The sequence below is a fragment of the Phyllostomus hastatus genome, unplaced genomic scaffold (genome assembly GCF_019186645.2).
Source record: "Phyllostomus hastatus isolate PE091 unplaced genomic scaffold, TTU_PhHast_1.1 phas_contig_1, whole genome shotgun sequence".
Classification (NCBI taxonomy): Eukaryota; Metazoa; Chordata; class Mammalia; order Chiroptera; family Phyllostomidae; genus Phyllostomus; species Phyllostomus hastatus.
In genome coordinates this window covers 468,769-481,390 of record NW_025333498.1, presented here as the reverse complement: position 1 = coordinate 481,390, position 12,622 = coordinate 468,769, and the positions used below count along the sequence as shown (strand labels likewise).

Sequence of the window (12,622 nt, the reverse complement as noted above, 5' to 3'; positions counted from 1 at the left end):
TGCAAACAACAGCTCTGATAAGGGGTTAATATCTAAAATATAGAAAGAAATCATACAACTCAACACCAAACAAAGAAACAATTCAATTAAAAAATGGGCAGAGGACCTGAACAGACACTTCTTCTTAGAAGACATACAAATGGCCAACATGTATATATGAAAAGATGATCACTTCACTAGCTATTAGAGAAATGCAAATCAAAACTACAATAAGATACCACCTCACACCTGTTAGAATGAGTATCATCAATAAGACAAGTAACAACAAGTATGGGAGAGATTGTAGAGAAAAAGGAACCCTCATTCACTGCATTTAAGAATGTAAACTGGTACAGTTACTATAGAAACAGTATGAAGGTTCCTCAAAAAATTAAGAATAGAGTTGCCATATGACCAAGCAATCCCTCTTCTGAGTATCTACCAGAAAAATCTGACATTTATTCAAGAATATATATGCACCCCTATATTCACTGCAGCATTATTCACAGTAGCCAAGACATGGAAACATGATTGGATAAAGAAGCTGTGGTACACATATATAATGGAATACTACTCAGCCATAAGAAAAGATGAAATACTGCCATTTGCAGCAAGATGGATGGATCTTGAAAATATCATGCTAAGTGAAATAAGTCAGAAAGGAAAAAAACAAGAACCATATGATTTTACTCATATGTGGAATTTAAAACTGAAAACAAGTGAACATACAAAAAAAACCCAAATAAACAAAAAGTCATAAACATGGACAACAGTATGGTGGTTACCAGAGGGAAGGGGGGTGGGAGGGCTGGCAAAGGGGGTCAAATATATGGTGATGGAAGATTTACTTTTGGGTGAGAGACATGCAATACACTATACAGATGATTTTCACAGAACTGTACACTTGAAAACTATATAATCTTATTAATCAATGTCACCTCCAATAAATATAATTTTTAAAAATGAATAGTAACTAATGTAACTAAATTCAACAGCAACACAGTATGTCATATTATGAAACTACACTATGAAATAGAAGGAGATTGTAATAATTGGGATCTGATGAACAGTTTAAACTGATTTTTTGCTTTCAAACTGGAACAACTAAAACAGGAAAGGAGGTAGGGCTCAAAGTTTCCAGGATCCACTGCTCCTGAAACACAAATTGCACTCCCTCTGAAAAGAAAGCAGCCCTGGCTATTAGGAAACCATGCGGTAGGGGATTTCTCACCCCTAATTAACCCCCAGTGTATCAAAAACTTTAAAAAAAATGACTGGGACTTTCAGAAAACATAGTGTTTACTCCAGTCAACAGCTTCCAAAACAGCCTCTTTTCTGACAAGAACGCTGTGGATCATTGTAATATATGTGGTTTACTCATGTATTACCTATTAGTATCATTGTGTTATTCACCTCAATTTAATTACAGATTCCTTCCCTATTTCCATGTGATTGAGTTCTACGTTATCTGAAAGATAGTAAACACTATAAAGAACATCACATTTATTTTTTACTTAAAGACCAATGTAAAATCCTGGTTAGTGAGCAAAACACATTTCACATCTATTGATTTATACTCCTTTCACAGCTAAAATCCATTTGTTACATTATAATGCATTCAGTACCTGGCATGGATAATACATTAGGCACAGAGTAGGTGTAACCATTACTGGAGCACCTTTGGTAATGTGTTATTCTGGACAATTGAACAGTGTAATGTAATGTTTTAAATAAAACGCTTTGAAAACTTAGCATAATAGCACATTCTAACCAGCGAAATCTAGCCCTTTGTGAACACGAAGCAACAGGGCCTCATCCCCAGCCCAGCGTGTTCTGGCTGTTCCATCTGTGAGTTGATGTGAAAGAAAACAAACGTGGTGCTGTGAGCAAAGGCCCACAGACCGCTCTGGAGAGCAGGATGCCATCTCCTCCATCATAAAACAGGGGGCATCCAGGTTTTGAGGGGCATCTTGGGAGGCCTTCTTTAGGAAAAATAATATATATGCATTACTTTTGCATATTTTATAAAAATATATTTCCATGGGTGCATATTGCTAGGACATCCCCCCATAACCTGGAAGTGACAGTTCAAGGAAGGGGACAGGATGAAGCTGGAGCGTCTTAAATGCTAGGCAAACTGTCCTCAGCCCAGGGCCAAACTGTTCAGCTTCACAGCTTCCGAAGCTCATCCACTCTGCACCCTGCATTGTCCCGCCAGGACAGGGCCCCGGTGGTGAAGCATGGTCCCAGCCACCCAGGAACCTCGCCTCTTGCCATTCACATTGGCAATGTTGTCTAGGTTTCTAAACCATATAAATGATTGTAGCAGCTAGCATTCTGTGAGATTTAAAACAAGGCATGATACATAACTCAGCCCTTTAACTGTAATTACACCTTAAAGTGTGTGTGGAATTGGGGTGTGGGGTGGGGAGGGGGAAATTGGATTAAAGATCAAATCGATGTTTATTTTTTATTCTATATACTTCTATATTGCTCATTTAAAACCATGCTTAAATACATTAAATTTGCAATATTTTAAAAATTTGCAGTAAAAGTATAAAACAAATATGTAATTAAGATGAAATAAAATAATTTTCATCTCTTAAAAAAATAAAATTTTCAGGAAAGCCAGAAATACTCACTTGAAAGTACTGTGCCACAGATCTAGCACAGCCAACATCGTAGGGTTAATTGCATTCAAGTGATCCCTAATATAACTTCTTGCAGCTAGAAAAGATTTCCTCCAAGGTTTTGGAAGAATTTTCATTCTGAAAATGAAGAGAAAATATTCCATTATGTTCTTTAAAAATCAAAAGAAAGTATTTTTATAGTCAATGTACTTTTTGAGTAATAGTGATTTAATTTTAATTAAAAATATGATATATCCCTCATGGTAATAACAACACAAGTTATGTTCTTTATGGCATAGTGTAATTTCAGGATAATAATGCATGCGAAATTAGATTTGAATTTTTATTACATAAGGTAATTAATTTCTTTCTCTAAATACTTGATTCTATTGAGTCCAAAAATAAATCATCATGATCACACAGAAGCATGGTATGTCATATACACATCTTGAAAGATTTTCTTAAAGGGGACACAAAACATTTAATTTTTCCCTTTATTTTTAAAACAGTTTAAGGATATAGTCCATCCTACCTATGGAAATCCCCTTGAAATTCACCTCTGTTAATGTGTAAAGGTCACTTACAAAATCACAGACACTAACATTCTTATTTAAAGACATTTATACTGTAGCTCCTACGACTTGAATAACCACGTACCCACTATCCATCAATTTGTAAAGTAACATATCAGGGCTTATATAGATAGTTAGAACTACCAGTTGTATATTTGAAATACATAAAATATAAACATATGTATGAGAAAATAATTCCAGTCTATAAAGATATACACATACACAAGAATGGTCACATAATTAATGTTCTTAGAGAAACTGAGAGCTTACTCAGCACGATGCGGTGGTAGTTCATCTGTCTTTTTATCATCTTTTTCTCTGGGATCTTTTAAAACAAAATCAACTAAAAGAAAATAGAAAAGTTCTGATTAATCACCTTATATTAATTGCAGTATGGTTCCAACTAATTGCAAAACTAATTCCATTAAAATTGTTTAAATTATGTTGTTTTTAAAAATAATAACTTGTGCATTTATGAACACAAAAAATAATTATGAAAAATACATGATGTCTTTGTCTTTGGGAGTATTTGTTTCTTAACAATATCCCTATTCTTTCATTTGAAAATAATAATAGCTTTTAATATTACATTTTCCTTTAAAGCTATTCTATGAAAAGTAGTTATTGTTTAATTGAAGGTTAATAAAACAGAGCAGTAGAAGTTTCCCTTCACAGAAAACAAATATACATATTGCTTTGTTCTCTTTTAAATTGCTTAAGAGCATAAAAACAATCTTGTTATAAAATCAGTAAAGTGAGCTATTTCTGCTTCTGTCTCCTGTGGCCTTTAATTCAGAGTTAATTTTAATTTCTCTGCCTGTCTTTCAAGATGCTCTTTCTAAAATGCAAATATGTTATTAATCTGCTTAAAAATCTCCCAGTGACTCTCCTTTACCTTCTAATGCTTTAAAAAGGCATAGAAAGCCCATCAAATCCTGTCGCCTTCCCACAATGCCTGCTATGCTTTGGCCATCAGAACTGCTCCCTAGCCTGGAAGAGCCTTCCATGTAAATTGGCCATTGTTTACTTCACCACCTAGGCCAAGTGTCTTACCTAGTACACTGTTCCTCATTCTTCAGCCTCAGTTCAAGTGCCCGCAGAGTCCTTTTTAACAAGACAGGCACCTCTTCTCCCTTAAAGCGTGTCCTCTATTTCCCTCCTCATTGCACTTACTACTCTTCTGTAATTTAGTGATTTTTCCTTCTCCCTTAGTACACCAGGAACATTTTGGGGGCAAGAATTTGGTTCTTTATTTTTATATTATCAGGATACGCAATTAAGAGTCTTAAATGCAATGAATGCCTTCCTCCCTGAGGGGTTCCCCGACCGCCCCAAAGCATTATGATTTCTCCAAGTTTGAGCCCAGCTTCAATTATACCACAACTATATCACAACCAGTTGGAGAACCTTTAGACTGAAAAGTCTAGTCCCCAGAGATTTTAATTCAGATAGGTCCAATAATCAATACTTTTTAAATGATTCTGATGATTAGTCAGTCTTAAAATCTATCGGTCTACACTACAAGTCAACAAACTTTTTATGTAAAGTGCAAGATTGTAAATATTTTCAACTTTGTTAGCCATAAGGTATCTATCACAACTACACAACTCTGTTCTTATAGCTCAAAAGCAGCCACAGACAATATGCAAATAAATGTGTGTAATTGTGTTCCAATAAAACTTTATTTACAAGAACAGGCAGTGGTCCAGATTGAGCCTGGCCAACCCCTGGTCCACAGCAACAATTTTGTAATTAATCACATTCTACTTTATGATATCAGTAATATTATTGTTAATTAAATCATTGATATAATTTTCTTCCGTTCTGTCTTTTGTTGAGGTAATATGCCCATACAGATAGATTTTTTTATTTTGTTGTACTTTATTAATAAAACTTACCTAAGATCTCAAGCAATTAACAGCAATACAAGAAACAGCATAATAAATAGTTACAAATATAGGTATTAACTTTCAATTTTAAAAAATTATATTTAATGAGACAATCAAATAAGAAAGCAGAGAGAGATACTGATTTACCTATGGATTTTTTTACACTAAGAAGATAATCTTCTCTCATTTCATCAGATAATGTAAGAATGCTGTTAGTGAGGACTTTCAGGTGTTGGGGGACTAAATTCAATACATGCTCCAGCCAAGAATCTTCCATTGGGGCTATGTGGTCTGTATCAATTCCATGGTGGATATAATAGTAATATCTCTATATAAAAGAGAACAAGAAATTCAGATGCATTTAGAACTATAATGACGGAAGTGTGTTTATAAAACAAAACTGCTGAGCAAAAATAAAGTTTTAGGAGAATATTTACAAGTAATAAAAGTATTTTGTGTGATCCATATAAGCATTATTTGAGATTGCCTAAATTTAGAAAATACATATGATATTGCATGAAAATTAAGGCTCTTAACTCATAATTCTACTGTAAACCACCAAGTTATATTACCGAACAAAGACCATGTAGTAGAGTTCAACGTTTTATAAACAGGTGAAAATTTAGTGTGTTAGTTTTTGTCCTTTTATTATATATAATCAGAAGTAGATCTTAATAGCTACAGGTGGCATCTGTATCCCTATACATTAATCTCAGAAATGTAATACGACACGGTTTAGGAAATTTCCAATTGACCTATTAATATTCCATACTGTCATTTTATAGCTATTAAATATGTGCATAGAATTTTAAGGCATGATAGTATTTCTCTAATAATGGATATTTAACTTCAATATCCTTACATTACTTTTTAAAATATGTCACTTAATTGAAAAAACTTAAACACAAAATACTTTCGAATTAGCAATGTTAAAGTCTTTGATATTTACATCTTTTAAAATTCTGTATTTGAAATACTCAAAGATTGCTATTTCTAAAGTAACTTAATAGTCTTTGTAAAGTATATATTATATAATTAAGATAATTTCTCATAGAATAAAAGCATTGAAAAGCTATACAAGACTGAGGCTAGCTTTAACAAAGGGAGCAGGCAAACTTGGGACTCTTTGAATGTGGTCTAGGTGGCAACAGAAAAAATGACTTCCTCCATTAATTCAATGGGGCAACCTTATCAAACTCCATATTTACTCCCACTTCCACAGAGTTTCACAGGGAGGCGCTCAGATTAATCTCAAAAGTATGAAAGTATCTTCAGACACTTCCTCTCCTTCCAATATACAGATGAAACAAGTATCCATTACCAAGATGTCTTTCTCTATTGCAGAAGTGGTCAGTTTGGGAAATGCACTTTCATCAGGAGTAGGTGAGTCTACAACAGCATCTTCTTGCCTAAGAAAATGATAAACACACTGTTGAAATGTGTATTGAAAAACAGATTTATATCAATATATATAAAAAGATAAAGGCTGTCTTCTGTTAAATTGTAAGGAAAAAATAAACGGTTGAATATTTTATAAATAGTATACATATTTGTCTGGTACCATGCTTCTCCCAAATACTTTCTCTTTATCCATGGAGAGACAGTTATATTAGAAATGATTTGTAAGACCTAATTCAGAGGCCATGTGCTGCTTTATGGGCTTTACCCATTCCTCATCATTACTCAAAAGTCAAGCCATCTCTTCTTTTAAATGTTATATGAGTTTCTCATTCTTATTTTTTAACTATATTTTATTGATTATGCTATTATAGTTGTCCCAATTTTTCCACCTTTGTCCCACTCCACCAGGCACCACCCCCACTCCCTCAGACAATTCCCCACACCATTGTTCATGTCCATGGGTCATGCATATGTGTTCTCTGGCTGCTCTGTTTCCTATGCTGCACTTTACATCCCCATGACTATTCTGTAACTACCAATTTGTACTTCTCAATCCCTTCACACCTAACGCCCATCCTCCTGACCCCCATCCTATCTGGTGCCCAAAAAAATGCACGCTGTATCTGTATCTATGATTCTGTTACTATTTGGCTTGTTTGTTTCTTTTGTTTTTTAGATGCAATTGAGATAGTTATGATTTGTTGACATTTTATTGTTCATATTTTTTATCTTTTCCTTAAAGAAGACACTTTAACATTTCATATAATGCTAATTTGGTGATGGTGCACTCTTGCAGCTTTTTCTTGTCTGGGAAACTACCTGTCCTTTGATCTAAATCAGGAGTGTCAAACTCACTTTCACCAGGAGCCATACCAGCCTCGTGGTTGCCTTCAAAGGGCTGAAATAATTTTAGGACCGTATCCCTTTGAAGGCAACCACGAGGCTGATGTGGCCTCTGGTGAAAATGAGTTTGACATCCCTGAAGAAGTGCTGGGTGGAGTAATCTTTGTTGTAGGTTCTTACTTTTTATCACTTTCAATATTTCTTGCCAATCCTTTCTAGCCAGCACAGTTTCTCTTGAGAAATCAGCAGACTGTCTCAGGGGAGTGCCCTTGTAGGTACCTAACTGCTTTTCTGTTGCTGCGTCTAAGATTCTCTCTTTGTCTTTAACCTTTGGCATTTTAATTATGATGTGTCTTGGTGTGGGCCTCTTTGGGTTCATCTTGTTTGAGACTCTCTGCACTCCCTAGACTTACATATCTATATCCTTCACCAAATTAGGGAAGTTATCTTTCATTATTTTTTCAAATAGGTTTCCAATTACTTGCCCTCTCTCTCTTCTCCTTCTGGCACCCCCATGATGTGAACATTGGTACACCTGAAGTTGTCCCAGAGGCTCCCTAAACTATCCTTGTTTGGGGGGATTCTTTTTTTTCTTATCGTTCCGATTGGTTGTTTTTTGCTTCCTTGTGTTCCAAATTGCTGATTTGATTCTCAGCTTCATCCACTCTATTATCAATGCCCTGTAAAGTGTTCTTCATTTTAATTAGTGCATCCTTCATTTCTGACTGTGTCTTTTTTATGCTGTTGAGGTCCTCACTAAGTTCCTTGAGCATCCTTATTACCAGTGTTTTAAACTCTGTATCTAGTAGCTTGTTTAACTTTATTTTGCTTAGTTCTTTTTCTGGAATTTTGATCTGTTCTTTCATTTGTGCTGTGTTTCTTTGTCTCTTCATTCAGGCAGCCACCCTGTGTTTGTTTCTATGTATTAGGTAGAGCTATTACACATTCCTGGCTTGATAGAGCAGCCCAATGTAGTAGGTGTCCTGGAGGATCCAGTGACACAGCCTCCCCTATCACCTAAGTTTGGTACTTGAGGTTCACCCACTGTGTGGGCTGTGTACACTCTCCTGCTGTAGCTGAGCCTTGTTTGCTATTGGCATGTCCAAGGTCAGCCACTGCCTGTGTTCTCTCTGGGGTCACACAGCATAAGCTAAAAAGTGATCTGCTGATGGCTACTACTTGTCCTGGGCCTGGAGGTACCCAGCAGAGGCCAAGCTTTGAACAAAAGCTGGTTGCTGCTAGTGCCCGGCCTGGGGCAACTCAGAGAGATACGGGGCTCACTGAAGCCAGATGCTGCTTTTTTGAGAGAATTTAGGAAAATCTGAAGCATGAGCCAAGACAAGCCATTCATATGGAAAAGCCACACTAAACAGCTTGGGTGGGCCTGAAAGTTAGGTGGGACAGGGCCTCAGGGAATCACCAGTGTGGAGCAAACAGTGTAAGAGAAGTTGGAGTCTCAGATATGGTGCCTGCCTGCTGGTTCTGTGGCTCTGTGGTGGGAAGACTCAGAAAACGTACAAGGGCTTAGCCAACAGTTCCATCTGGAAGAAAGCTGCCCCCCAGCTTTTGCTCTATTGCCAGACAACTCAGTTTCTCCATGTATGTCTCTGGTACCTTTCAATGCCACCCCCATACTGAGTCTGAGTAAGTCTGTGTAAGTCTGTGTATGGGCACTTTAAGAGGAACTGCCAGGGAGTCCAGCATTTCTGTCTTCCACAGCCTCATCCTCACTGGTTTTTATAGCCAGAAGTTATGGCAACTTCTCTTCCTGGCACAGGAACCCTGGATTAGGGGGGCCTGGTGTGGGGCTGGGACTCTTCATTCTTTAGATATCCCTCTAGATATTTATCTGCCACTTGTGCTTGTAGGGCCAGCCCATTCTTTGTCTCTGCCCCTCCTACCAGTCTTGATACAGTTTCTTCTTTAATTCTGTTGTTGCAGGATTTCCATTCAGATCAATTTGCCACAGTTCTGAATGATGGTTGTTCTATAGTTTAGTTGTAGCTTTGATGTGATTGTGCAAAAAGGCAAGCCATGTTTACCTATGCTGCCATCTTGACTGGATGTCAAGGAGTATTCTTTGAGTTATTCCTAAATTATATATGGCTATTTATACACTTTGGATTTAAAAGAGCACTGATGGAAAGACTTTAAATGTAGTTTTGCAGAAGACAGTTTCATTCTTCAAAAGACCATTTCTCTGATTTCTAGACACATAACAAATTAACAATGAGTGACATAGAAGCTCATATGCTCTTTTGTATTTATTATTGATAAGGGTTCTTATAATACAAAGATCTTCTAGACATAATTCAATTCAAAATCTATACCAGATAGAAGCCACATTTGTGACTTCTGGGGCTCCACTGTGTGGAAAGACATAGCTCACATCTCTAGGAAAAATAAGTTGTTCTAGGATAACTTTAACCTCTTCATCACTGAATGTGTCATGCACTGACCCAGCTTTATCTGGGTCAGTGATGTTGTACAATAACAAATTCCTTCCCACTAACTGTCATGTGTACTGTAATAAAGTTGGGAAAAAACAACATATGCCCAAAACAATAGTTACTGTTTTACAATCTAATGTTTTCCAGATGTTCAGGGGAAGTTACAATTATTTTTAAATTCTATAGACAGCTTAGTCACTAATTCAAGAGTAAGAGCAAAATAGAGATCTTTACAGAGATGAAAGTCGCAAGTTTACCCTCCACAGATCTTAATGAAAGAACTAAGGAATAAGCTTCATGGGAAAAAAAAAATGAACACAGAAGTGAAGAGTGCACTGCATAGGCAATTTTCTAAGTAATTAGAAAACATGTTAGTAAATCTAAGTAAATATAAACTTAAAAATATGAAGAAGTGGTAGAAATAAAATAAACAATAATCACATGGAAAATGCAAAGGATAGTTCAGAACTGAGTTAGAGCTTTCTAACATTTGTTTGTACTATTCAGGAGGAAAAAATAAAATAAATTTTAAACTTTAAAAAATAAATTACAATATGTGGTTTTTAAATGTTAGAGTAACCACTCACAGATCAGAAATATATTTGATAGCTTTTAAGTCAATAGGAATAAAGGGAGAAGAGAGAATTCAATTCAATAGAATGCAGAAAAAATAAACAAAGGTAACATATACTGAATAAAAAATACAAACTAAATTGGTAGAAGTTAAGTCCACATCCATAAGAAATACCAACAACTACACACTATGAATGGCATTAAATACACTATTGAAGTACAGAAACTCTCAGATTAAATTTCAGTGAGTCCACCCATGTCCTGTTTATTTTAAAAGGCATCACTAAAAAATGACACAAGATGAATGAGACTTTTGTTTCTTACAACACAGCAGCAAGGGTAATCTGTAAAACCTCCCAGTACCATTCTCTAAGTACTGAATGAATAATGTGTCACAAAACTCTCTTGGAATAGTAGCTGAGCTCACAAGAAAGAAAGAAAACACTCACGAGGAAAAACTGGAATCTCAAGGCAAAGCAATCAGCAAAATCCTGAGGCAGTGGCTGCCCTTGGAGGGGTGTGCCCTTGGACTTTAATCCCATGCATCAGGAGATAACAGTGTGGGCTTGAGTGAAATGGGGAATTCAAATCCAGACCCCCGTATGAAGCTGAAACTCAGGATGGGTTCCATCCACAGTCATACTAGGACCAGTAATGACAGGCACAGCAGGTGGTGTCAAGAAAGATCATCTGTTTTGGCCAGGACAGTGTGTAAAGAAAATGTTTTTTCTAAAAATTTTAACCAGAGAGGCTTACCACCCATGGTTTCGACTGTTGATTTTACACTGTTTGAGAGACTTGAGAGTGCTTAATCAAAGAAAGTGATATAAGTGAGTGGAGCTAGCAATCTCCTAGCGGCGCCTATCAAAAGCAAACTCCAAACCACTCTAGTATAGGCACACGCCCACAGTCTAGCTCCACAGAACTCCCTTTCCCTTTGGAAGCATACGGTATCTGCTGCCCCTCCCCCTTCAAGACAGCCGTCCAGCCAGCAAAGTTCCACACGGAAAACACTTGAACAGGGTGGGTAAGTTGCTTACTGAAATGTGTCATCAAACTTGATCGGTTCACAAATGGCAGTGTGTACACCTGGAGAGCAATAGTACTGATAACTAGCAGGAAGCTGTGAGGAAACAAGCAAAAAGGAACTACTGTGCACATCTGAACCGTTCTCCACACATGGATCTAAAGGTCAGATCAGGATCAGCCGAGCCCAGGCTCTACTCACAAGTGCTGATCACTTCACCCCATTTCCTCCCCTTTCTAAATACGGAGACCCACAATGCAGGTAAATCACCACATCACCTGAGCCAATGAGATGGGGGAAAAAGAAGACTCTCCCAAACCTTCCACCAGCCACCATGACTGCAGCCAGAACTCCTAGGCATTTTGCTCTCTGGCTAACATCAAGTATTAATGTTTATACCTTTTCAACTCATGATATTTTAAAAAGGGATACACTTAATAGGGTGAAGTTCAATCTTTCATTCTTTATTTTACCCTGACCTCATTCCAACAAGGCCTTGGGGCATCCTTAGCAATGCATGGAATTCTTATATTTTTAGATAAATAGTTTCACAGGCTTAACAGGGATAGCACACACTGATTAGCTTATAGAACTTACATAATGATATTTACAAGAGTGCTTCTAAAGTTTTCTCGTTCCTTATGTGGATATTTGCCCTTTGATTTGGAAGTAGATGGCCCAGCACGACTATCTTCAACTTGGTCTAGTAAGGTGCCCTTTTTTCCAACATATTCCTTGTATTCGGCTAAATTTTTGAAAAGCATAAGTTAGTCATCTAAAAAGTAAGCTAAACTATATTAATGTTCAGAATTAAATGCTAAAACACCTTGTAAGAAAAAACTACGTGCTTTAAGTTCTCAAGTTATCATAAGCATAATTATTTTTCTTTCACTATCAAGAAGTTAAACTACTCTTGTTTTATGTCATCATAATAGAAACACTAGTTCTACATTATTTAATTAATTTATTTTATATTTTAAATAATATGGTACTAAACTCAAATTCTTAATTACATTTGCATCAAACCTTCTTAAAATAAACAAGATCAAAATTATGATAAAAACAGAATACAAAACTATTTCAGACTATTTAAAGACCATGACAAAAAGTTAATATTCATTGTAATCAACCTGATGAGTCAAAATAATAAAAAATACTAAAATGACTAATTTGGAAATAATGTTTACAACTCATTAAAATCCTTCTTAGAAAAAATTCTTAGCCTTTGATGCAGAGGAAAATTCTGACTACAACATAT

At 36.2% G+C, this 12,622-nt stretch overlaps 1 protein-coding gene across 1 annotated transcript in view; it reads right to left on the bottom strand.

Moving 5' to 3' along the window:
- The window catches only part of DNAH7 (dynein axonemal heavy chain 7), a 228,158-nt gene that overhangs the window by 196,024 nt on the left and 19,512 nt on the right, over window positions 1–12,622 (bottom strand). The window contains exons 6-10 of the mRNA XM_045850123.1: window positions 11,962–12,109; window positions 6,392–6,479; window positions 5,218–5,398; window positions 3,452–3,524; window positions 2,622–2,747 (exon numbers count right to left, since the gene is read on the bottom strand). Of these exons, the coding sequence (XP_045706079.1) occupies window positions 2,622–2,747; window positions 3,452–3,524; window positions 5,218–5,398; window positions 6,392–6,479; window positions 11,962–12,109 (616 nt within the window). The remainder of the gene's footprint in view (window positions 1–2,621; window positions 2,748–3,451; window positions 3,525–5,217; window positions 5,399–6,391; window positions 6,480–11,961; window positions 12,110–12,622) is intronic.